This window comes from Bubalus bubalis, chromosome 20 (assembly GCF_019923935.1).
Source record: "Bubalus bubalis isolate 160015118507 breed Murrah chromosome 20, NDDB_SH_1, whole genome shotgun sequence".
NCBI lineage: Eukaryota > Metazoa > Chordata > Mammalia > Artiodactyla > Bovidae > Bubalus > Bubalus bubalis.
The window spans coordinates 22,464,408-22,489,012 of record NC_059176.1 but is presented as its reverse complement, the minus strand read 5'-3'; the positions used below and the strand labels follow the sequence as shown (position 1 = coordinate 22,489,012).

At 38.5% G+C, this 24,605-nt stretch overlaps 1 protein-coding gene across 1 annotated transcript in view; it reads left to right on the top strand.

Annotated features, from left to right (window-relative positions):
• Positions 1-24,605, top strand: part of TTC6 (tetratricopeptide repeat domain 6) — a 207,088-nt gene that overhangs the window by 170,541 nt on the left and 11,942 nt on the right. Inside the window, exons 26-30 of the mRNA XM_025270952.3 lie at positions 2,718-2,837; positions 12,474-12,547; positions 18,144-18,354; positions 22,433-22,585; positions 23,418-23,588. Coding sequence (XP_025126737.3) covers positions 2,718-2,837; positions 12,474-12,547; positions 18,144-18,354; positions 22,433-22,585; positions 23,418-23,588 — 729 coding nt within the window. The remainder of the gene's footprint in view (positions 1-2,717; positions 2,838-12,473; positions 12,548-18,143; positions 18,355-22,432; positions 22,586-23,417; positions 23,589-24,605) is intronic.

Here is a 24,605-nt window from a genome sequence, read left to right as displayed (position 1 = left end):
CAGCTCAGAGACCATTTTGAAGCCTAACTGATGGTTGAAGCAAACCTTTTTTCTCTATTTATCCTGTTCCAGATTCTACCTGTGCAAGCCCTTTTTTATATTTTTGAATCTTACTTCATTCTCCAGTCTCTCCTTGTCAATTTTGTCCTTTTCCAGTCAAGATTCCTCACTGGGGAGCAGATCAGTAGTTTCTTAGCGTTCTGCCCAATTTCTTGCTTCCGTTTCTGCTATCCTCCTATCTCCTCTTCTTTGTTTCTATCACTTCATTGTTGATGATGCCTTCTTTTAAAAGACTGCATTGTGTTCCTGCTGTTGTGTGTGGATACACTCCCTCAATTTCCTTAAAACCTGGAAAGTTAAATCTGTTTAAAACATTTAGAAATTTAGTGATTTATTTCCTATGGAAGAAAGAAGTTGAGAAATATTGTTTCTGTCTAAACGGATATAAAATTGCCGATAACTGGATTTTCAGGTTTCCTCCAGAAATGCTGACAAATGAATAACTAATTTTAACACAGGCTCTTGTTACCATTCTAGGAGCCAATTAAAGGATCATTTATTAGAGTAACCTGCACAGCAGGTATCTTTGACAGCTTCCTCCCCACCCCTATCCCTGCCTTTTCTGGGTAACCCTGAACTTGCAAACAATGGTTGGGGTCTGGGCAGGGAAGTACTATTTTTGTTTTGTCTGATTGGTATCAGAGCTGGTGCTCTATGAATAAGGAAAATGAAAATCTATGTAAATGGGAATCTAACTAGAATAAGAACATATTGGCTATTTTAGAGTGGCCTGGTACCCAATGCGTTTCATCCAATGGGCTCATTTTACAGATGAAGAAATGGAAACAGGGAGAGGTTAGAAACACATCCAAGTCCCACAGGGAATAGGGACCTGTATCGGCATCCACAGGTTGGTTTGTTTCTGGTTAACAGTCTTTAGGTGGCTTTGTGAAACCATCTGACCTCCAGCACGTGGAGCGGATGTCATTTTATAGTGTCACTTCCTCCCTTTTTTCTCCCTCCACCTGTTTCTCAGCATTCCTGCCATAATAGGACCAAGCAAACCCAAGTAATTTTGTGCAAAAAATGCACTCCCAAGATACAGTTTCATAAAAACTAAGAAAAGGTGAAGTCTGGTTCCTACCCCCTTATGTTAATAAAAGTAGTAACTGTTATCACCCATTTTGGGCTTATTGTGTGATAGACACTGGGCTAATGCTTTACCAACATTCAATCAATATTTTAAGGACTACAGACTTCCCTGGCAGTCCAATGGTTAAGACTTCACCTTCCAGTGTAGGGGGTGGAGATTTGATCCCTGGTTGGGGAGCTAAGATGCCACATATCCTGGGGCCAAAAAACTGAAACATAAAACAAGCAATATTGTAATAAATTCAATAAATGGTCCATATCAAAAATCTAAAAAAAACTAATATTTTAAAGTGGACTTCTATAACAATATGATGTTATTAATATTCCATTTTTTGTGGATAGGAAAACTGAGGCTTAATGTTAAGTAACTTTCCCAAGACTGAAAGTTTAGTAACAATAGTAGAGACAAAGCACAAAGCCTGCTCATTGTGACCTTCATGAAATCTAATTTCCAAGCTTTTGTTTCCTCTTGTGTTATATATTCAGCTACTTAGTAGATTTCTAAGGCATCATGATATATACACAGGTTTTAATTATGTGATTCCATGATAGGAAAATTGCAAACATTCTAGTTTTGTTTTACAAGTGTTATGAATTATTTTTACAGCCTGTCAGTGTTATTTATAGTTATTCCACAATATACATATAGGATGTTTAATTGTACAATTCTTTTAGATGTCGAGTTCCCCATCACAAAACACTAGAGGAGAACCACTAACTAAGCAAATAGTAAAATACTATTTATTTGCATTTTCATTTAGCACATGCTACAGGCATATATGATTTGGCCCTTTTCTGATGAAACCATATGGCTCTTCTGGGAAAAATGTTCAGAAGGAAAATGTTCAGAGTTAAAAGATTCAGTTCCAACCGATATTTGGGATACTCCTAGTACCTGGTACAGAGTAAAAACCTATTTATTGAATGAAAAAAAAAAAAGATAACAAATGGAAAAAGGTCCTCTGAGATGATTCTCAGCTTAGACTATCTTTAAAAGAGAGAATATTGAAGTAATTTTCCAACAAGTGCTCATTTGTTAGTTTTATTAAGATCTGTTTTCATTGCTTTATGATTTATTCACTCAACAAAAATTTATCAAATGCCTAGTAAGTGCAGGCATGGTGCTAGTTACTGGCTTTACAATGGGGAACAAAATGAATAATCTCTGCCTCAGTAAAACTTAGGTTTCAGTGATGAAAACAATAAAACACTATAAAGCAGTTAAACTTCAAAAGGTTAACAAGTGCTCTGCTTTAATGTCAATAGTCATTTTGTGAAACTGTTGAGTTGGGGAAGGGTGCTGCGTGCCCTCTTCAATCCACGCACAATAAAAATGCTTAGGATAGCATGTGAAGTACAAGCACAGCGAACCCCATTTGTTAGAAAGTAGCAGCATCCATAGTATTTAATTAAGTGGACCTATTAAACCTAACAAATGATTATTTTCGGCCTTAAATTTTAAGTCACATTAAAGAACTAATTATGAGGTTCTAGTTTGTCCGTGGTCAATGTAGTAATGCTCTAAAGAGTTGACTTTAGCTTGTAAGTGATTATTTCATTTTTAGGCATTAACAGATTATGGAATTGTGCTTCTTCTTAATGCTGGAGAAACTGTGACTTTGAACACCTTCATTAATCGTGGACTCATCTATGCAGAATTAGAACAGTTCAATTTCGCATTAGAGGTAAACCTTTCTGTTTACTTGTAAAAATGAACCCACTTGATTTTGTATATTCACTTCTGAAAACCTGTGAAAAAGTTTTTTTGATAATAAATGGCATTATTAATGAACAATAATTCAACTTTAGTGAGAATTGTGATGAAGTACTTTGAATGATAGAATCTTTGCAAAAGTGTTTTTTTACTTTTTTAATACAAATGAATAGATAATATGTAAAAAAAATTCTAAATTGATGAAATAGCAAGACTATCATCTCTCCTAAGGAAGTGTCTTAGCTGTAGGCAAAAATTAAAATGATTTAAGTGTCATTTACTTTGCTGCTCAGTGCTCTTCCTCGTTCATAGTTTTCCTCATTCCACATTGAAAATATGTCAAAATAAATCTGTTTGCTTCACGTGGGCAGAGAATAGCAGCCCAGAATAAGTTACTGGGAATAGGCTGTTTTTTTTTTTAATTTTATTTTATTTTTAGACTTTACAATATTGTATTAGTTTTGCCAAACATCGAAATGAATCCACCACAGGTATACCTGTGCTCCCCATCCTGAATAGGCTTTTAAGTTAGTGGGAACAGGCACTCAGAATTGCAATAGAAGATAGCATATGCAATACACAGATAAGAAACAGGTGGATTTCTTTATAGAATAATGAAACAAAGTTCACTGTTCTCATTTTTATCTGTATTGTCTATATAGAGTTAAATTAGGAATTAAGAGATATAGGCAAAAATCAAATAGTAATTTGAAGTTTGCCATTAAGTAATGGTAGTTTTTCTTCTGTGTTTCTCAGGAACCACAACAGACAATTATGTAAGGGAGTGTTTCCTGTTTTTTCACCTTCAAATATAACTGGTATTATTTTTCAACTTCTGGAGCCATCTTTTGAGATTCTGTGCCACAGAATTACTTATTATTAAAGAAGTGACTGAGATACTGTATTCTAGGCAGTTTACATAATCGTGTTCGTGCTCAGTTACAATTTGTGTCTGACTCTTTCTGACCACATGCACTTCAGCCTACCAGGCTTTTCTGTCTGTGAGATTTCTCAAGCAAGAATACTGGAGGGGGTTGCCATTTCCTTCCCAGGGAATCTTCCAGACCCAGAAACTGAACTTGGCATGTGGTAGGTGGATTCCTGCTTGGCAGGTGGATTCTTTACCACTGAGCCGCCAGGGAAGCCAATTTATACTATGGTGAAATGTAATCTCAAGAGTTGAACTCCCTTAGGTTTTGGTTTTGAGATGTGCCCTTTGGAATTCCCTCAGGTAGGGAAAGCTAAAGAATGTCTTTGGAATAGGCAAAAAAGCTATGAGACTCTGGGCAATAGTGTTGGGTGGAGAAAGTGAGGAAAATGAAGTTTGGAAGCAAAAGACTTCAGCTGTTGGAGAATTAAATACAGGGCCCATGTTACTACCCACCTAAGTATTCCTTTAGTACTTAACAGCAACATTAACTTGAGTTATTGTACAGTTATACCTGCCATGTTCTCAACAATACTGCATGATTTACAATTGTAACTTACGGATGAGGAAGCTGATATTCTAAAGAGGTTATTGAATAAGTGAGAGAGTTCCAGAAAAACATCTATTTCTGCTTTATTGACTATGCCAAAGCCTTTGACTGTGTGGATAACAATAAACTCTGGGAAATTCTGAAAGAGATGGGAATACCAGACCACCTGACCTGCCTTTTGAGAAACCTGGATGCAGGTCAGGAAGCAACAGTTAGAACTGGACATGTAACAACAGACTGGTTCCAAATAGGAAAAGGAGTGCGTCAAGTCTGTATATCATCACCCTGCTTATTTAACTTATATGCAGAGTACATCATGAGAAACGCTGGGCTGGAGAAAGCACAAGCTAAATTCAAGACTGCTGGGAGAAATATCAATAACCTCATATATGCAGATGACACCACCCTTATGGCAGAAAGTGAAGAAGAACTAAAGAGCCTCTTGATGAAAGTGAAAGAGGAGAGTCAAAAATTGGCTTAAATCCCAGTATTCAGAAAATTAAGATCATGGCATCTGGTCCCATCACTTCATGGCAAGTAGATGGGGAAACAGTGGCTGACTTTATTTTTCTGGGCTCCAAAATCACTGCAGATGGTGACTGCAGCCATGAAATTAAAAGACACTTACTCCTTGGAAGGAAAGTTATGACCACCCTAGATAGCATATTAAAAAGCAGAGACATTTCTTTGTCAACAAAGGTTCGTCTAGTCAAGGCTCTGGTTTTTCCAGTAGTCACGTATAGATGTTAGAGTTGGACTGTAAAGAAAGCTGAGTGCCGAAGAATTTATTCTTTTGAACTGTGGTGTTGGAGAAGACTCTTGAGAGTCGCTTGGACTGCAAGGAAATCCAACCAGTCCATCCTAAAGAAAATCAGTCCTGGGTGTTCATTAGAAGGACTGACATTGAAGCTGAAACTCGAATACTTTGGCCACCTGATGCGAAGAGCTGACTCATTTGAAAAGACCTTGATGCTGGGAAAGATTGAAGGCAGGAGAAGAAGGGGATGACAGAGGATGAGATGGCTGGATGGCATCACTGACTCAATGGACATAGGTTTGGGTGGACTCTGGGAGTTGGTGATGGACAGGGAGGCCTGGCATGCTGTGGTTCATGGGGTTGCAAAGAGTCGGACACAACTGAGTGACTGAACTGAACTGAACTGAGTCAACCAGGAAGTACTGGGACAAGATTTGAACTTAGATCTCTCCTGATTCCAAATCCTGTATTCCTTCAGACAGGATTGGTACTAACATTGACATTGAAGATATGGAGACAAATAAGACAGATTTCCAGTCCTTGAGGAGCTCACGGTCTGGTGGGAATCATTCTTGACCTCTCTCTTTTCTCACACCCCGTGTCTAAATCATGAACCAGTGTGGTCAGCTCTACCATCAAAACATATCTTGAATTCAGTCATTTCTCATTTTTTTACCCCTGCTCTCCTCCTCCTTCCAGCCTCTACCTTCTCCTGCTTGGGTTCCTGCAGTAGCTTTCCATCTGGACTCGCTGCTTCTGCTCTTGTCCCTCTACGTGCTGTTCACACAGCAGCCAGAGATGCCTCTGAAAAACATAAAGCAGAGCAAGCTACTCCTCGGCTCAGAGCTCTCCAGGGACTTCCCATCGCACTTAGGCCAAAATCTGAACTCTTGACTGTAGCCAACCAAGACCCCAGTGACCTGACTGCTGCTCACTGATCTGACTTCATTGTCAATGTTCGTCTTTTCTCCACTCAGGTTACTCCTCTGTGGCCTTTTGCTATGCCTTGGAAATCCCAGGCTCCCTCCCTGCCTCAGGGTCCTCACACAAGCTATTCCCTATGTGGAAAACACTCCTCCTATTGATCTGTATATGGTTCATGACCTTTTATTCCAGGTTTCTTCTCAAATGTGACCTCCACAGTCAAAAAGAGTAGATTAATTAAAATGGAATATTAAAAAATTTAAAATAATCCCAGATAAGTCTGGAAAGAGAACACAAAGGAATAGAAATGGAGGAGACCAGCAGAAAACAGGCAATAAATGGTAGACCTAAATCCAACCTTATCAGCAGTTACATTAAACGGAAATTCTCCAAATACCCCAATTGAAATAGCGAGGATGTTAGATTAGAATTTTTAAAAAGTCCCAACAATATTCTGGCTGCAAGAAACAGACTTTAGATATAAGATATAGAAGGGTAAAAGTAAAAAGACTGGGGAAAAAAACATGCCCTGCAAACACTACAGGCTTGCCTTGGAGATATTGTAGGTTTGGTTCCAGCAATAAAGCAAACAGCGATAAAGTGACTCCCATTAATTGTTTTGCTTCATATAAAAGTTATATTTGTACAATGCTGTAGTCTATTAAGTGTGCAATAGCATTATGTCTTAAAAATGGACCTATCTTAGTTAAAAAGTACTTTATTGATAAAAAAATGTTAACCATCATCTGAGCCTTCAGTTAGTTGCAATCTTTTTGCAGTAGAAACATCAAGGATCATTGAGGATCACAAACTACCATAACAACTACAATAATAATGAAAATGTTTGAAATATTATGAGAATTACCAGAATATGATACAGAGACACGAACTGAACAAATGCTGTTGAAAAAATGGTGCCAATAGACTTGCTTGAGGCAAGATTGCACAATTTGTACAAAGTGCAGTATCTGCGAAGCTCAATAAAACAAGATATGCTTGCAATTAAAGGCAAAAAAAGTTTTTCCCCTGTGTAAATTTAAAAAATTAATTTGAAATATTAAAAAAAGACGATTGCTGAGGCAGACCAATGAAGAAACACATGACTGAATAATAAGAGGGCTAAATGCAGAACCTAGAGAGAGCAGAGTCAGAAAACCTACACAGGGAAACATTCTTAGTGGGGATGATTGATTAACAGAGAGATCAAGTAGGACAAGAGCTGAAAATGTATTAATTGATAGTTGTGTGCCCTTCATTAGAACACAGGAAATAGAGTGTGGCATTTGAACTGGAATTGTTAGGCCAAATTAATGGGAAAGTTTGTAATGAAATCTCAGTTGCAGTTGTAAGTTTGACTTCTTTTCAGCAAAAAGGAAAAAGAAAATCCTCTTGGGGGAAATACCTGGTAGAATATTCATTAGATTATATTTGTCTAGACAATAAATTTCTTATTTTCTTCCAGATAATTCCATGTAGCATCAAAATATGCTTCAGAAGTCTAAGTGGGGAGTTCATATTCTCAGATGGGTCTGGACTGATACCCTTCTCCTATAGTAGCATCCCAGAGGGCTCAGTTTGACACTACTGCTCCCTCTTCCACCCCTGGTATTAGCAGAGAACTTATTCTACCCCCATTAAACAGTAAGCTTTGTGGAAGGAGAAGGGAGAGGGGAAGACGATGCAGGAATAGAGGGAGGAGGGAGACTAGCCTCATGGTTGAGTTCTCTCTAGTGAAGTGGAAACTAGAAGTCTGACGCTTAGCTTTTAAGACTGTAGAGTGCTCTTACCCAGCCTTCTGGAAGTGGGAAGGGAGTCTGGAAACTAAAGTTTCCTTTAGTCACTCCACAGGAGGTTAGGGTCCTCCCTAAGTCTAGTTTGGTCAAGTGAGTTCTTAACCAAAACTGCCCAAAAGATTCTTGCTGAAGCAGTCCTCTGGGAAAAAGCAGAGTCGTTTTTATTTTTCATTTCCTTGCTTATTCCATTTTTATTCCTTCACTGGTGTTGAACTCTTATTTTTTGAGTTCCCAAATTATGAGATATAATTCCATAATCCCACATTATGGCAAACATTGAAATCAATCTGTATCTCACATTATTTATGGGTATATGTACAAATATCTATGGACATACCTAGGACTTCCCTGGTGGCTCAGATGGTAAAGCATCTGCCTACAATGCAGGAGACCTGGGTTCAATCCCTGGGTTGGGAAGATCCTCTGGAGAAGGAAATGGCAACCCACTCTAGTACTCTTGCCTGGGAAATCCCATGGATGGAGGATCCTGGTAGGCTACAGTCCATGGGGTTGCAAAGAGTCGGACACGACTGAACAACTTCATTTTCCCTTTCACACTCACACTCACACATGCCTATACATATAAGTCTCATTGCAGTTGACATGGTCTTTTGATATGTAGACGTTTATTTAAACATTTTATTTGTTTCAGTTTAGTGCTATTCTCCTTGGGAAGGAAACGTTTTCTTGAAAACTTTCTAAGCCAGTCACAGTGGGCAGATCCGAAGAAAACGAGATGGCTGCGCGTTTCTGTCAACCAATTTGACTCTGAGTGGCAGAAATTCTATGAAGGGGTAAATGTCTGGGGAATATTTTGCATCTCACTAGCTTGAGTTGATGCCCTCTATTGCATAGGAACCTGGAATGTTAGGTCCATGAATCAAGGCAAATTTGAAGTGGTCAAACAGGAGATGGCAAGAGTGAACGTGGACATTCTAGGAATCAGCGAACTAAAATGGACTGGAATGGGTGAGTTTACCTCAGATGACCATTATATCTACTACTGTGGGCAAGAATCCCTTAGAAGAGATGGAGTAGCCATCATGGTCAACAAAAGAGTCTGAAATGCAGTACTTGGATGTAATCTCAAAAATGACAGAATGATCTCTGTTCATTTCCAAGGCAAACCATTCAGTATCACGGTGATCCAAGACTATGTTCCAACCAGTAACCCTGAAGAAGCTGAAGCTGAACAGTTCTATGAAGACCTACAAGGCCTTTTAGACCTAACACCCAAAAAATATGTCCTTTTCATTGTAGGGGACTGGAATGCAAAAGTAGGAAGTCAAGAAACACCTGGAGTAACAGGCAAATTTGGCCTTGGAATACAGAATGAAGCAGGACAAAGACTAATAGAGTTTTGCCAAGAGAATGCACTGGTCATAGCAAACACCCTCTTCCAACAACACAAGAGAAGACTCTACACATGGACATCACCAGATGGTCAACATCGAAATCAGACTGATTATATTCCTTGCAGCCAAAGATGGAGAAGCTCTATAGAGTCAGCAAAAACAAGACCGGGAGCTGACTGTGGCTCATCATGAACTCCTTATTGCCAAATTCAGACTTAAATTGAAGAAAGCAGGGAAAACCACTAGACCTTCAGGTATGACCTAAATCAAATCCCTTATGATTATACAGTGGAAGTGAGAAATAGACTTAAGGGACTAGATCTGATAGACAAAGTACCTGATGAACTATGGATGGAAGTTCATGACATTGTACAGGAGACAGGGATCAAGACCATTCCCAGGGAAAGAAATGCAAAAAGCAAAATAGCAGTCTGAGAAGGCCTTACAAATAGCTGTGAAAAGAAGGGAAACGAAAAGCAAAGGGGAAAAGGAAAGATATAAGCATCTGAATGCAGAGTTCCAAAGAATAGCAAGAAGAGATAAGAAAGCCTTTCTCAGCTATCAATGCAAAGAAATAGAAGAAAACAGAATGGGAAAGACTAGAGATCTCTTCAAGAAAATTAGAGATACCAAGGGAACATTTCATGCAAAGATGGGCTCAATAAAGGACAGAAATGGTATGGACCTAACAGAAGCAGAAGATATTAAGAAGAGGTGACAAGAATACACAGTAGAACTGTACAAAAAAGACCTTCACAACCCAGATAATCATGATGGTGTGATCACTCACCTAGAGCCAGACATCCTGGAATGTGAACTCAAATGGGCCTTAAAAAGCATCACTACGAACAAAGCTAGTGGAGGTGATGGAATTTCAGTTGAGCTATTTCAAATCCTGAAAGATGATGCTATGAAAGTGCTGCACTCAATATGCCAGCAAATTTGGAAAACTCAGCAGTGGCCACAGGACTGGAAAAGGTCAGTTTTCATTACAGTCCCAAAGAAAGGCAATGCCAAAGAATGCTCCAACTACCGCACAATTGCACTCATCTCACACGCTAGTAAAGTAATGCTCAAAATTTTCCAAGCCAGGCTTCAGCAATATGTGGACCGTGAACTTCCAGATGTTCAAGCTGGTTTAGAAAAGGCAGAGGAACCAGAGATCAAATTGCCAACATCCGCTGGATCATGGAAAAAGCAAGAGAGTTCCAGAAAAACATCTATTTCTGCTTGATTGACTATGCCAAAGCCTTTGACTGTGTGGATCACAATAAACTCTGGGAAATTCTGAAAGAGATGGGAATACCAGACCACCTGATCTGCCTCTTGAGAAGCCTATATGCAGGTCAGGAAGCAACAGTTAGAACTGGACATGGAACAACAGACTGGTTCCAAATAGGAAAAGGAGTACATCAAGGCTGTATATTGTCACCCTGCTTATTTAATTTATATGCAGAGTACATCATGAGAAATGCTGGGCTGGAAGAAGCCCAAGCTGGAATCAAGATTGCTGGGAGACATATCAATAACGTCAGATATGCAGATGACACCACCCTTATGGCAGAAAGTGAAGAGGAACTAAACAGCCTCTTGATGAAAGTGAAAGAGGAGAGTGAAAAAGTTGGCTTAAAGCTCAACATTCAGAAAACTAAGATCATGGCATCTGGTCCTATCACTTCATGGGAAATAGATGGGGAAACAGTGGAAACAGTGTCAGACTTTATTTTTTTGGGCTCCAAAATCACTTTAGATGGTGATTGCAGCCATGAAATTAAAAGACACCTACTCCTTGGAAGTAAAGTTATGACCAACGTATGTAGCATATTAAAAAGCAGAGACATTACTTTGCCAACAAAGGTCCATGTAGTCAAGGCTATGGCTTTTCCAGTGGTCATGTATGGATGTGAGAGTTGGACTGTGAAGAAAGCTGAGTGCTGAAGAATTGATGCTTTTTAACTGTGGTGCTGGAGAAGACTCTTGCAAGTCCCTTGGACTGCAAGGAGATCCAACCAGTCCATTCTGAAGGAGACCAGTCCTGAGTGTTCATTGGAAGGACTGATGCTGAGGCTGAAACTCCAATACTTTGGCCACCTCATGCGAAGAGTTGACTCATTGGAAAAGACCCTGATGCTGGGAGGGATTGGGGGCAGGAGGAGAAGGGGACGACAGAGGATGAGATGGCTGGATGGCATCACCGACTCGATGCACATGAATTTGGGTGAACTCTGGGGGGTTGGTGATGGACAGGGAGGCCTGACATGCTGTGATTCATCGGGTCACAAAGAGTCGGACACAACTGAGCAACTGAAGTGAACTGAACTGACTCAGTGGTATTCTTATTTTGCTTCAGGTTTCAGTTGTTTTTGTAGGGCTTTGAAAAACTAAAGAGCTTCAGACAGCACATCTCTGGTGTCCAATAGAGAACAGTGTTCAGGTCACAGCATCAGGATCTTAGGCAGAGTTAGTGCTTTTAATTCTTTTAACCTCTTCCCCAGTACCATTTGGGCTTCCCTGGTGGCTCAGATGGTAAAGAATCTGCCTGCAATGCAGGAGATGTGGATTTGACCCTTGGGTTGGGAAGATCCCCTGGAGGAGGGCATGGCAACCCACACCAGTATTCTTGCCTGGAGAATCCCCATGGTCAAAAGAGTCTGGCGGGCTACAGTCCATGGGGTCACAAAGAGTTGGACACGACTGAGCGACTAAGCCCAACCAGTACCATTCAAGTCCATTCCAACTGACTGCCCTGACTTTACCTGTTGCAGTTAACATTTCCACTGCTCCTTTTCTGGAGGCTTCTAGGATCTCTGGACAAAATGACACATTTCCCCCTAAGTGTGGGTTGCCCAGGTAGGAGCTACCTTAGCTAATCCACACAAGAGTTGCAGTTATAGGGTCTGGCCCAAGTGCTTATCTGTCCTATAGTCCTAAGAGTCTCTGCAGGCAAATTTCTATTTCTGTCTGGATACAGAAGTCTCTGGTTGTGTTCACTGGGGGGGTGGGGGGGGGGAAACAATGAAAAAGAAAGTAAGTGTGATACCTCATTACAATACCAGGCAAAACCACAAGAAGAGTGGAAACAGTAGTGCCAGGTTCTGAGTGAGTTTTGGTTATGGTATTCTGTATTGGGTTATAGTATTCTCGTGTGATACTAAAAGGAGAACATAAAGTTTTAAAGAAGATGTATATTTTAAGGATTGTATAAAATTTATTTGTGGTAGAATCAAAATTAGGAGGAAGTTTATGAAAACCCGAAAGATAATGTGGTAAAATTAACAGAAATTTGTAAAACTCTTTCAGGATTTTAAACAAGCTGCACTGATAAGCAAGACGAACGTGAGCCTATGTCAAGCTGCTGCTGTGTGCTATCACAGGTATGGAGTGCGATTCATGTTGAAGTGAGAGCGAGTGGGACCGGCAGATTTATAATAGGAGAAACAGAGGAGAATATTATGGAAGTGACAGAGTAAAAAAATGGGGGGAGACACAGAGAATCACTGTATGGAAGTGGGAACCACAGCTAAGTTTCTCAAACTATTTTAGCCAAATCAGCAAGTAAATGCCTGCTGATAGATAGCATTGGGGGTATCTGTATGATTCAGGTCCACTTATTGGAAAGGACCTTGGTAATACACAGAATGAAATCATGAATAGCTTGAAATATCTAAGAATAGAATAATTAACTTTGTTCATTAAATGGAGCTAACTTTTAAAAAGTCTGTTTCCTAGAAGAGAGGTTGATTTAGTAAAATATTTTCAAGAAAATTTTACCTTTAAAAAGCATTTCTAAAACTAAAACTAATTAAAATATACCAGTAAATATCTATAAAATATAATGAAATCTACAAAAAACACATTACTTAAAATTGCTTAAAATATGTTACTTGTTTCTGGTATTATTGTAAAAAAATAAGTAAATTATAGAAGAGGAGAAAAGAATAGTAACAAGGCTAAAATATAGAAGATCAGTTTAAAATTTACTCTGAAATAATATTAGATTGATTTTGCTAACTATAATTTATAGCTTACATTTCTGCCCATAAATTTGATATAAAAAAATTAATTTCTGGACATTTTACTTTTAAAAGCATAGAAATTCAGCACGTGAATTTCACTTTTTAATGTGAAATAGAATGTATTTAGTTAAGTAATAGTTTACAGCATTTTTCATGAGTGAAATAATAGTAGTTACTTGGATGAGAAAATTAGGACAGCAAGTAGACTCTGTAAATATACTTTTTAGGCAGTAGAACATAGTTTGAATTACTTAGAAAACTAACATTCTTTTTTCCCCTCTTTTAGGACATAACTAGTACAGGTATGGTTTCTCTATGAGAGTTATATTTTTTCAATTTTATGAATATGGTAGTATAATTACTGGAGCTTGTAAAGGTATATTTGGTTAAAAGGCCCAAACTGGTCTCAGACCTTTTAATTTATACAGGCAGAAAGCATAGTCACATCATTGTCTATTTTAATACAGCATCTTTGTACAATTCATCTCTTTAAGTAATTGCCATTCTTAAAAAGAAATGGAATAATAATGACTGATGTGTTTGTTTTGGTGGGCGAGTGGAGACCAGAAATGTCTGAGGTCACTGAATTCTCTTAAAACCAAAACCAGACACCAGAATTTTCTCAGCCTCATTCCTGTGTTTTGCAACTGTTAGAGTCAGTAAATTTTTCTATGTGTCAGGTCCTGATCTCCTTTATGAAATGTAGTCACTTGGGTATATATGGCGGGGCCTCCTTAAGCTGAAACTGCTTTGCAATTCCAAATAACCAACTTTCATCATCCCACCAGAATCTCTATTGTCTTTTAATAAAAGTAGAATTAAATCAACAGTAAAATTCTGATAACTCAGCATCCCAATTCCATGTATTTTAACAGTTTTACTAAATTTAACAGTAAGGAATGTTTAGTGATTGGTTATATTTATTTCAAGAAAAATATTTTTGCTTTTCAAGTTGAGCTATAACATATTTATTACTTCAGCAGCATGGCTTGTAAATAATGAGATTCACTATTGATGTTTCATAGTAGAGAAAGTAAAAATTCTCCCATTTGGAAAAATTTTTAAAAGGAATAAATCTGTAAACTTTAGGGCTTTGATCTTTGAACTCGTGGGGTTGCAGACTTTTGAAGTGTGCCTTTGTATATCTCTGGTTCTCACTCTTTTGGTTGCTAGGAGACAGCATTCCTTAGGCTGAATATCCTACTTGTTGCCCAATTGGGTCACTGAAAGTATTATGGTAGAGTTAATTTTTAGATCTCTTTGAGAAAGCCACCTTAAGATTAAAAAAAAAAAAGTCACAGAGGGAGAGCCTGATGGCTCAGAGTTATATATTCTATCCACTTTTTACTTCACATTTATTTCACTCTTCTTATATTTGCATGAAATATTTCTGAATCTTCGACTCTGCAGGCCACATTCTTTAGTTTGGGGAGGTATTTATGATTTATTTGTACAACCCAGTAGGGCACATCTGGTCACGTATATGATTCATTTGGAAAACGCGGTGGGCCTTGGTGTCTGTGGCCTAACCTGCCAGCTCAGCACCTGGTCCTTAGTTAATAGACACCATAATGAGAGTCACACACCTTCCTTCGGTGATCACGTTATTTTAGATTTATAGAGACACTTTTTATTTTAGAAAAACTAGCATACTTTTGTGTTTGTGTAATTGATGTTTTAACAGTTCATGTGCCAGTGATTGTGTACCCTGATATAACAGACACTCTGCCACATTTTTCCATTTTAAACCATCATGTGATTATTTAACAGGAGCCCTAATCTACAGGACATTGTGTGACATACCCATGTTCAGAAAAATGAAGCTGCTGAGTCTATGTTATTTCCTACTGGTGTAGGGGGTTGGGGGTGGTGTCTCTGGCTTTGGCTCCATCACCTCCTCTGGACTTGATTTTTAGGTATTATCAGCTTTGAAGAGGTTGCTAGGTGCCTTTCAAGGTCCCTCCCCAGGTTTAAGGCTTAATGATTGTTTACTTAGTCTGAATAGACTAGATGTTTGTTAAACATTAGTGCTGATAACTAGATGTATGTCGAAAAATAACTTCAATTCATTGCCTCATTTTTCCTTTTAAAATTGGTTTGATGATTCAAAGTGTGAAATTATGTTTTTTAAACTATATATTGGCATATATACTCACAAAGGATTTTAAATTTCCCTCTGGATAAGAGGGAAGCAATGTGTATGATACAATTTGGATGTAAGCATACTAGAAACATTTCGGTGATTTGTGGGAAGAATATGAGAGACCTGGGTTGCCCTGAAAATTTCCATTTACATGGTCACCATAGGTATGCATCATAAATAAGTAGCTCACTACCTAGAGATAGAAATGAAAGTGAACAGTTCAAGTGTTGTTGCTCAAACGTGTCTGACTCTTTGAGACCCCATGTACTGTGGCCCACCAGGCTCCTCTGTCCATGGGGATTCTCCAGGCAAGAATACTGGAGTTGGTTGCCTTGCCCTCTTTCAGGGGATCTTCCAGACCCAGGAATTGAACGCGGGTTTTCTGCCTTGAAGGCAGATTCTTTACCATCTGAGCCAACCAGGGAAGCAGTGGCCGTTAAAAACCTATCCGCTAAATGCATTTTATATAGAAATGCAAATTACTACTGTGTAATTATTCTTGATAAAGAGTTCATTATCTAGGCTAGAGTTATTTCTGTAATACAGTGAGAAAGTGGCTACAAGCATTGTAACCTTGTATTCAGTGAACTTTTACTTCTCAAATAGTGCCAGTTATCAGGAAAGAGGAGGACAGTTTCACTCTAAACTGCTTGAGGGAGGGGAGCCCGTGTTTTCTTTGTGAGAATCCACGGAGTGAACTCAGAAGGTACCAGCTGTCTCATATACATGAGTGTTAACCGGTTCCTGTTTGTAATGTCAAGCTCTCCCGGTGCTTTGCTGTTGACTCTTTTGTCATCTTCTGGCACAACACTTGGTATACATTTTTGGACAGTGTTTGCCAAAACACGGGGGAAATATCATCAGCACCTCTGTTATTTTTCATGGCATGCACAAGCATTCAAAAAAATTGAATCACATTATGGCAAACTGGATTGCTTTTCAGTTTCAAAGTGAATTCTTTCTCAAACCTTCTGAACACATCAAGGAGAAAGTCTCAGCTAAGAGTTAGTCTTTAGCATTTTCCCCACACTTCATGATAGATGGTACAGCTCTTAGGTTTAGTTTTCTGCAAACCGTACTATCCAACTCCAATATTTATTTATCTTTATGGTTGCCTTCTGTTTATGACATGAGATATTGATTTTGTACTTGTGGTATTTAAATTATTTTAAAAAATAGATTTACTTAAGTAAAAAAGTGATTTAAAGAGAAATACTCAATAAATGATAGGTGTAGTTGGGACACAGGGCAACTGTCATGAAGGAAGGGCTGAGGTTTGGGAAACTGTATTTTAAGAGAATGCTGAGTGATATCTAAGAGATGATAGTTTCTAGAACAGGTACCCTGGGTTCCGTGTATTTTTATAAAGGAAAAGTTAGAAAAGCAAGTGATGCATCTTGTTAAAGTTTGAAACCTTTTGGAGAAGTAACGAAAAGAATGGAAGGAGGAAAATAATCTTTATTGGGTGAGGGTCTCTGTGCTAAGGGTTTTCACATGCTGTCATTTGATCCTTCTAGCAGTTTTGAAAAATTAGTATTAATTTGTTTTGATTAGTTTTGAACTCCAAGGCTTAGTTTTGAACTCCAAGCCTTTCTTCTGACTGCACTGTTGAGAGGTCACCACACCGGCTCTTGTGCGCCAGCTACAAGTATGCTAAAGGTGAAGAATGTGGGTAGGGATGACTTGTGGGAAAGCATGGATTTTGGAGTCTGACTCACCTGGGTTTGAACCCCACATATTTGCTCTGTGCAATCTTAGCATGCTATCTACTATGTTACTTAATATGTGCAAACTTTTCTGAGTCATGATATTCTTTTAATCTATAAAATATAAAAAGATTATAACAAGCTTACAGAAGTGTTGGAAGAATTAAGTGAAATAGTATATGTAAAGCACTAAGCGCAGTGCCTGGTAAGTAAGTAGTTACTCAGTGTTAGCTCCTTCATTCTATTAAAAAATTCTAAACTCTCTATATTAATTGAAATTAAAAATACTTATTAGATTTGCATGTGAAATGGCAAAGTGACTTTATATACCCATGGATAAATGTTTGATTACTTCAACAACCCTCACCTAACCACAGGAGACTAATCAAGGAAGATAGAGTTATCATTTAGTCGCATACATTCACAAGTTAATAATAAAATGCATTTCACTTCTTTCTCTCCCCTTCTCTTTTGGTGTCCAAAATGAAATGGGCTGCCTTTACAGAAGTTCTGAAGTAAGAATTCCCGTGTGACAAAAAATTGAGCTCCTTTCATTATAAAGGACATATTGTATAACAATGAATTTATTTTCATCTGATTTAAATGGTGTATTTTATTAATAATAGTATGTTTTTCTGTGCTGTCCACTGATAACTGTGTTCAAGAATGCCATTTAGATTTTTATAATTCTGAAAAAAGAACTCTAGAATATCATCTCAATGTATTCTGCTATAAAGAAGGCTCTTACTTCCCCTCTTTCCTTCTACCAATATCTTCAAAGAACCGCATCAGACTGCCTTAGGTCATATGGCAATAGTTCTTGGTGGTGGTGGTGGTTTAGTTGCTAAGTCATGTCTGACTCTTGAGACCCCATGGACTCTTGAGACCCCCTGCCAGGCTCCTCTGTCCATGGGATTCTCCAGGCAAGAATACTGGAATGGGTTGCCATTTCCTTCTCCATGGCAATAGTTCTTATGATAGTTCATATGTTAATAAAAATTAAAGTTTTTTTTAAGAGTTAATGCATTCCTTTATGTAAAGGTTATATACAGGAAAGCACTTAGATAATTCACCAGAAAGCATTAATATTTTCATTTCTTTTCAGGAATAAAGAGTTTGAAGAAGCCGTCAACTTCTTCACCTGGGCTGTTAAAATTGATCCACGTTTTCTGGATGCTTACATTGGACGTGGAAATTCTTACATGGAATATGGACATGATGAGGCCACCAAGCAAGCACAGAAGGACTTTCTGAAAGCACTGCATTTTAATCCAGTCTATACAAAAGCCAGAATTTGTTTAGGCTATAATTTGCAGGTAATATCATATGACAACGTTTTGGACCACGAAAGCACCTTTTGGACAAGAAAGAGGTTATATTTGACCTTTCAGTGGTGATGGGTATACACAATGCTGCTTTCACTGTGAACATTTTACCTTTATCTTCGTATTAGTATTCACAGTGTCAGTGGGAAGCAGGGGTTTGATGAGTTACAGGGAGCCTGCCTGGGGAGCGAACCCAGGAACCTGGTGTGATAGTGAGATGAGGATCTTGTCAACTTGAGTTGCCTTATTGCCTGCGCCCCTTTCTACTTCACCCTATTATACATACCACTCTTATAGACAACTTTGAAGACTTTCCCAGTGAGTTTCACATATAAAAATCTGGTTAAAATTTATTTCACTAGTTATATCTGGGCTCCATAGGTTTTATCCTATTAAATTAATGAAAAGCTAAAGGGAATAGACAATGTAATGACATGACCTATGCGATGGACCAGACAACCATTATATAGGGACTTCTGAATTCAGGTCATCTTCCAAATGGCAGTGGATTAGAACACACTGGAAGCCAAGAGAATAGGCATGTGTCCTTCCAGCTAGTTGGAAGAGTGTTGTTCTTTGTGTTATCAAGCATGTCTCTGAGTGATTTCTGGGACACTGACCTGACCCATACGCTCACTGAGCTATGTGGACTACAAAATATGGAGTGATATTTTTGGAAGAAAGTGCTAGATGTGTTATATTTTCCATGAAAAGGAAAGGAGTAATCTTTTTGTGTCTTTTATTATTAAAAAAATTAAACAATGGGCAAAAGTATGTTTAAATTATGATAAATTTCAGAAATTCTTATTAACAATGTCTTTTTTTAATATAAATTTATTTATTTTAATTGGAGGCTAATTAATTTACAATATTGTGTTGGTTTTGCCATACATCAACATGAATCCGCCACAGGTGTACACGTGTTCCCCATCCTGAACTCCCCTCTCACCTCCCTCCCTGTACCATCCCTCTGGGTCATCCCAGTGCCCCAGCCCCGAGCATCGTGTATCATGCATTGAACCTGGACTGGCGATTTCATTTCTTATATGATATTATACATGCTTCAATGCCATTCTCCCATATCATCCCACCCTCGTCCTCTCCCACAGAGTCCAAAAGACTGTTCTATACATCTGTGTCTCTTTTGCTGTCTCGCATACAGGGTTATTGTTATCATCTTTCTAAATTCCATATATATGCGTTAGTATACTGTATTGGTGTTTTTCTTTCTGGCTTACTTCACTCTGTATAATAGGCTCCAGTTTCATCCACCTCACTAGAATTGATTGAAATGTATTCTTTTTAATGGCTGAGTAATACTCCATTGTGTATATGTACCACAGCTTTCTTATCCATTCGTCTGCTGATGGACATCTACAATGTCTTTTAAAGTTGAGGTTTTTTTTTTTTCATTTAAAAAATAAATGAATTTGGCTGATCTAAGACTAGGAGGTGGTTGTGGCTTGGTTATAGTGAGGTATGCCCAAGAACTGATTAATAAGGGAAATAAGATTGCCTTCTGAGGGTTAAGCATGAAATTAGCCATTATTTGATCAGAGTAGAAACTTGCAAAGTCAATTTAGAGACAGGGTGACTCCCAAAACAGCTAGAACTGACTGCAATCAAAAGAAATGTGTTAATGTCATCATTCATTGCATTTGCTGGGCACCTAGTACAGGACAGGGACTGACCTAGGCCTAGGGCTACAGTGTTGAAAAGACACAGGGTTCTTCTTGTAGAGTTTACTACCTATTGAAGGGATAAGCATCAAGCTGGTACATGAATAATTACTTAATTATACTCAGGATAAGTACAAAAAAAAAAGGATGGGTTTTAGAACAGTTTATATGAAGGAAACAGCTTTGTTTGAGGGGATGAGGAAAGACTTTTTGAGAAATTAACATTTAAATCGAGGTATGAAAAACTAGTAATTAGGAGTAAGAGTTGGGGCTTAGAACACGGTGTTCCACAGAAAGGGACCAGCTCATTTGGTGAGAATGAGACAGAGGGCTTAAAGGAAACAGAATGTTATGGACAAGGGGAGAGTGATGTGGGATAAGACTGCAGAACTGAGTAATGACTGGAGGTGAAGGTCATTGTAACTGGTCTAGGTCAGTTAAAAATGTGAATATCACTCACCAGAGCACTGACAGCAGATCTGTATTTTATGAAGATCTCACTGGGTGTATATCAAGCTGAAGGAGAATTGAAAAACTCGTTAGTATGAGGAGGAATTGGATCAGGAAAGGAAGGACTGAAAAATGAAAGCCAGAAAACCCCATCAAATCCTATTTAGGGCCAAGAGTGACCATTTTTTAGATAAATACGAAACAGATTCCCCTTCTACGTGCCTAGCACTAGAGACGTGGAAGAGAGCAAAACAGGTGTTGTCAGGACCAGACGAGTTCAATTCTTTGTTTATCAAATGAACATGTGATGGTGACGTTGATTTTCACATAATTTACTGTGAGGGAGAAGTTTACTGGTTAAAGACCGTGTCTGCTGCTGCTGCCGCTAAGTCACTTTAGTCGTGTTTGATTCTGTGCGACCCCATAAATGGCAGCCCACCAGGCTCCGCCATCCCTGGGATTCTCCAGGCAAGAACACTGGAGTGGGTTGCCATTTCCTTCTCCATTGCATGAAAGTGAAAAGTGAAAGTGAAGTCGCTCAGTTGTGTCTGACTCCTAGCGACCCCATGGACTGCAGCCCACCAGGCCCCTCCGTCCATGGGATTTTCCAGGCAAGAGAACTGGAGTGGGTTGCCATTGCCTTCTCCCAAAGAGTGTCTAGTTAACTCTAAGTTCTATTTTGTATTAGTTTTATTCAAGAGTCAATTGGTTTATGTGAGAGTCAGCTTCTGAGACTGGCAAGTTGGGTTTTTGAGCCCACAGGAATAAAAGACAGGCCCTGGACTGTGCTGAATTTATCAACTCACTGCCTTTCTGTGATGATTTATTTAGTTGCCAACTGGTCTTCTCTAGGAAATACTCTGACATCTTTCTGCTAACAGTGTCCTCTCCTAACCTTCTCTCTTTTTTTCCAGTTGGTACTAAGGTTGGTATAAATACCTGCTTGGTTGATTTGTATGCATTTTTCATGGAATGTGTATAGTGATCCTAAAATGCCAGACACTGGTGCAATTTAACAGTTAGGTTTTATACCATTATGGGCTTCCCTTGTGGTTCAGCTGGTAAAGAATCCACCTGCAATGCTGGAGACTTGGGTTCAACACTGGGTTGGGAAGATCCCCTGGAGAAGGGAAAGGCTACCCACTCCAGTATTCTGGCCTGGAGAATTCCATGGGCTGTATAGTTTATACACTTTCACTTTATACCATTAGTTTATTTGTTTAATTATTGAGCACATATTTATTTTGTTATGTATAATATGTGTAACTAGAGTTTCAATGCCAAGCAAATAAACGATTCCTGCCTGTGTGTGCAGTGAAAGGGAAAGTTGCTCAGTCATGTCCATCTCTTTGCTACCCCATGGACTATACAGTCCATGGAATTCTCTAGGCCAGAATACTGGAGTGGGTAGCCATTCCCTTCTCCAGGGGATCTTCCCAACCCAGGGATCAAACCCAACTCTCCCGCTTTGCAGGTGGATTCTTTACCAGCTGAGCCACAAGGGAAACCCAAGAATACTGGAGTGGGTAGCGTATCCCTTCTCCAGCAGATCTTTCCAACCCAGGAATCGAACCGGGGTCCCCTGCATTGCAGGTGGATTCTTTACCAACTGAGCTTTCAGAACTCAATGTAAATTTTGTAGTGATTGTCAGAAGCATTGGTGTTTCCATGGTGGTCAAGATTTTATGTTGTTGAAGACCCGTCTAAGAGATGACTGATAATCAGATTTATTTCAACTAATTAAAATTTCAGCATAAATACTCAGGGGAATCAGTCATTTGAATGTATTCACAGTACAGCCTACTTCCTTGTTTAAAATATCTTAGATTTAGCACAGTATAAATATACCCTTACTAAAAGACTTTATTTAAGTTAGAATCATAAACATTTGTCATGATATGGACAATTTCCTACTTGGTGTAAATGGAAAATTATTTTAGGCCCAAGGAAAATTCCAGAAAGCTTGGAACCACTTTACCATTGCTATGGAAGTTGATCCAAAGAGCTACCTAGCCTATGAAGGAAGAGCTGTGGTCTGTCTTCAGATGGGTGATAATTTTGCTGCATTTCAGGATATAAATGCTGCCATAAAGGTAAAAATCCATTTATATTATCATTAGTGTAAATTAATGTCATCAGTGAATAAGATGAAGTAAGAAGTCCTCTGTTGCCTTTTAAAAGTGACTTGTAGAAAAAATAATATTTGTATTTTTTTCCCCCAGGAGTTTCACAGAATAGAGAGTTATTACAGCTTGCCAGTTTTCTAACTTAACTGTATTTAAAATTTTGAAAATACATTTCTAATAAATGTTGATTCCTCTTAGTACATGCAAATTTATAGCTTCATGATACATCAATATTATTTTATAATTAAAAAAATAATGTTCTGGCTTTGAAGGAACTAAAGAAAGAATAATGTAAATCCCCAGCTTTTTTTGTAGTGAAATGGCAAATAAATTCAGACAGAAAATCTGCTTTTTGTCTTCTCGATTTTGTATTCTTTTTTTTTGTATATTTGGGTAGATATTGTAATATTTGAGATCAGAAAAAGGAAAGACCTGAAAGGTAATTGCTATACTGCATAGGACAAATAAACATGTTAACTTTTAAATTTTTCCTCCAGCTTAACAGAGCTAAACAGACAAGCTTTTCCTCATGCATCTATTCTTAAGCCCCATTCTTTGCAAAGGAACTGAGTAAAGCACTAAAATTATTTGTTTTATTGCAACCAAATCAACAAAATGTTGGCATTGAACCAACTTCATGCCGAGTCCTTTCTCAAAATGTTTGCTCTAGTGGGGTTTCACCTGCCCTATAAAATCACTAGCTTCCCACAAAGAGATTTCATAATGTCCATTTTTGCAGACATGAAATCGGAGATAAATACTATTCCCAGACACTAACTACTCTTATATTATATTGCAGATCAACGCTACAGCAGAATTCTTAACAAATCGTGGTGTGATTCATGAGTTTATGGGTCAACAACAGAACGCAATGAGAGACTATCAAGAAGCAATTTCTTTAAACCCCACCTACTCGCTGGCTTACTTTAATGCAGGAAATATCTACTTTCATCACAGGCAATTTTCCCAGGTAATGTGAGTTTTCCTTCTCGTTTTCTTTTTGACACTAAGTGCCTTCTTCATTACATATAGTTTCAAAATGCAATCCTTATGTCTCAGACATTCATTAGCTCTTTAGGAGATTTTCTCTTTCATAAGAATGCTTATAATTATGTATTAAATGTTTACACCTCTGTGGATTTATTCTTCTCATTATTATCAGCCACTCAACACTTGTCCAGTAAACATTGTTTTGGACTTGTCCAGGTGCCTGCAGTCTCCTTGCTGTCCATTGTTGCCAGCTTCCCACCTGGAATTCTCTTCTTTTTGCCCCCATTTAGCAAAATCTCAGACTTTCTTCCAGACTGTCTTTCATGATGTAATTGCTGCTGCTGCTGCTGCTAAGTCGCTTCAGCCGTGTCCGACTCTGTGCGACCCCATAGATGGCAGCTCACCAGGCTCCCCCGTCCCTTGGATTCTCCAGGCAAGAACACTGGAGTGGGTTGCCATTTCCTTCTCCAGTGCATGAAAGTGAAAAGTGAAAGCGAAGTCCCTCAGTCCTGTCTGACTCATAGTGACCCCATGGACTGCAGCCTACCAGGCTCCTCTGTCCATGGGATTTGCCAGGCAAGAGTACTGGAGTGGGGTGCCATTGCCTTCTCCGGATGTAATTGTCTATCTCATAGTAATTTCTACCTTAAGTTTCAGTCACATGAGCACTTGACTGGGGGTGAGGAGATATGTCTGTTACTTCTGGTTTTTATGGCAGCAGTCTTTTTTTAAAGCATCAGTTTATAATGTCTGAAATCAAAGTGTTGGGTTAGTAGATGATATTTTTATATTTTGAATTTATTATATTTGAATTGTAATGCATTACATGAATCAAACTATTTGTTGTGTTTTTTAAATCTTTGTTTACTCTTTTGCTGTTTATCTTCAATTTTATTATATTCTTTGTCTAATTTTTTGAGTCAGAGCTTAATCTATTTATTCACTCTTTCACTTATATTGTGGTAAGTTGTTAAGGGTTATGCCTTTCCCCCAAGTA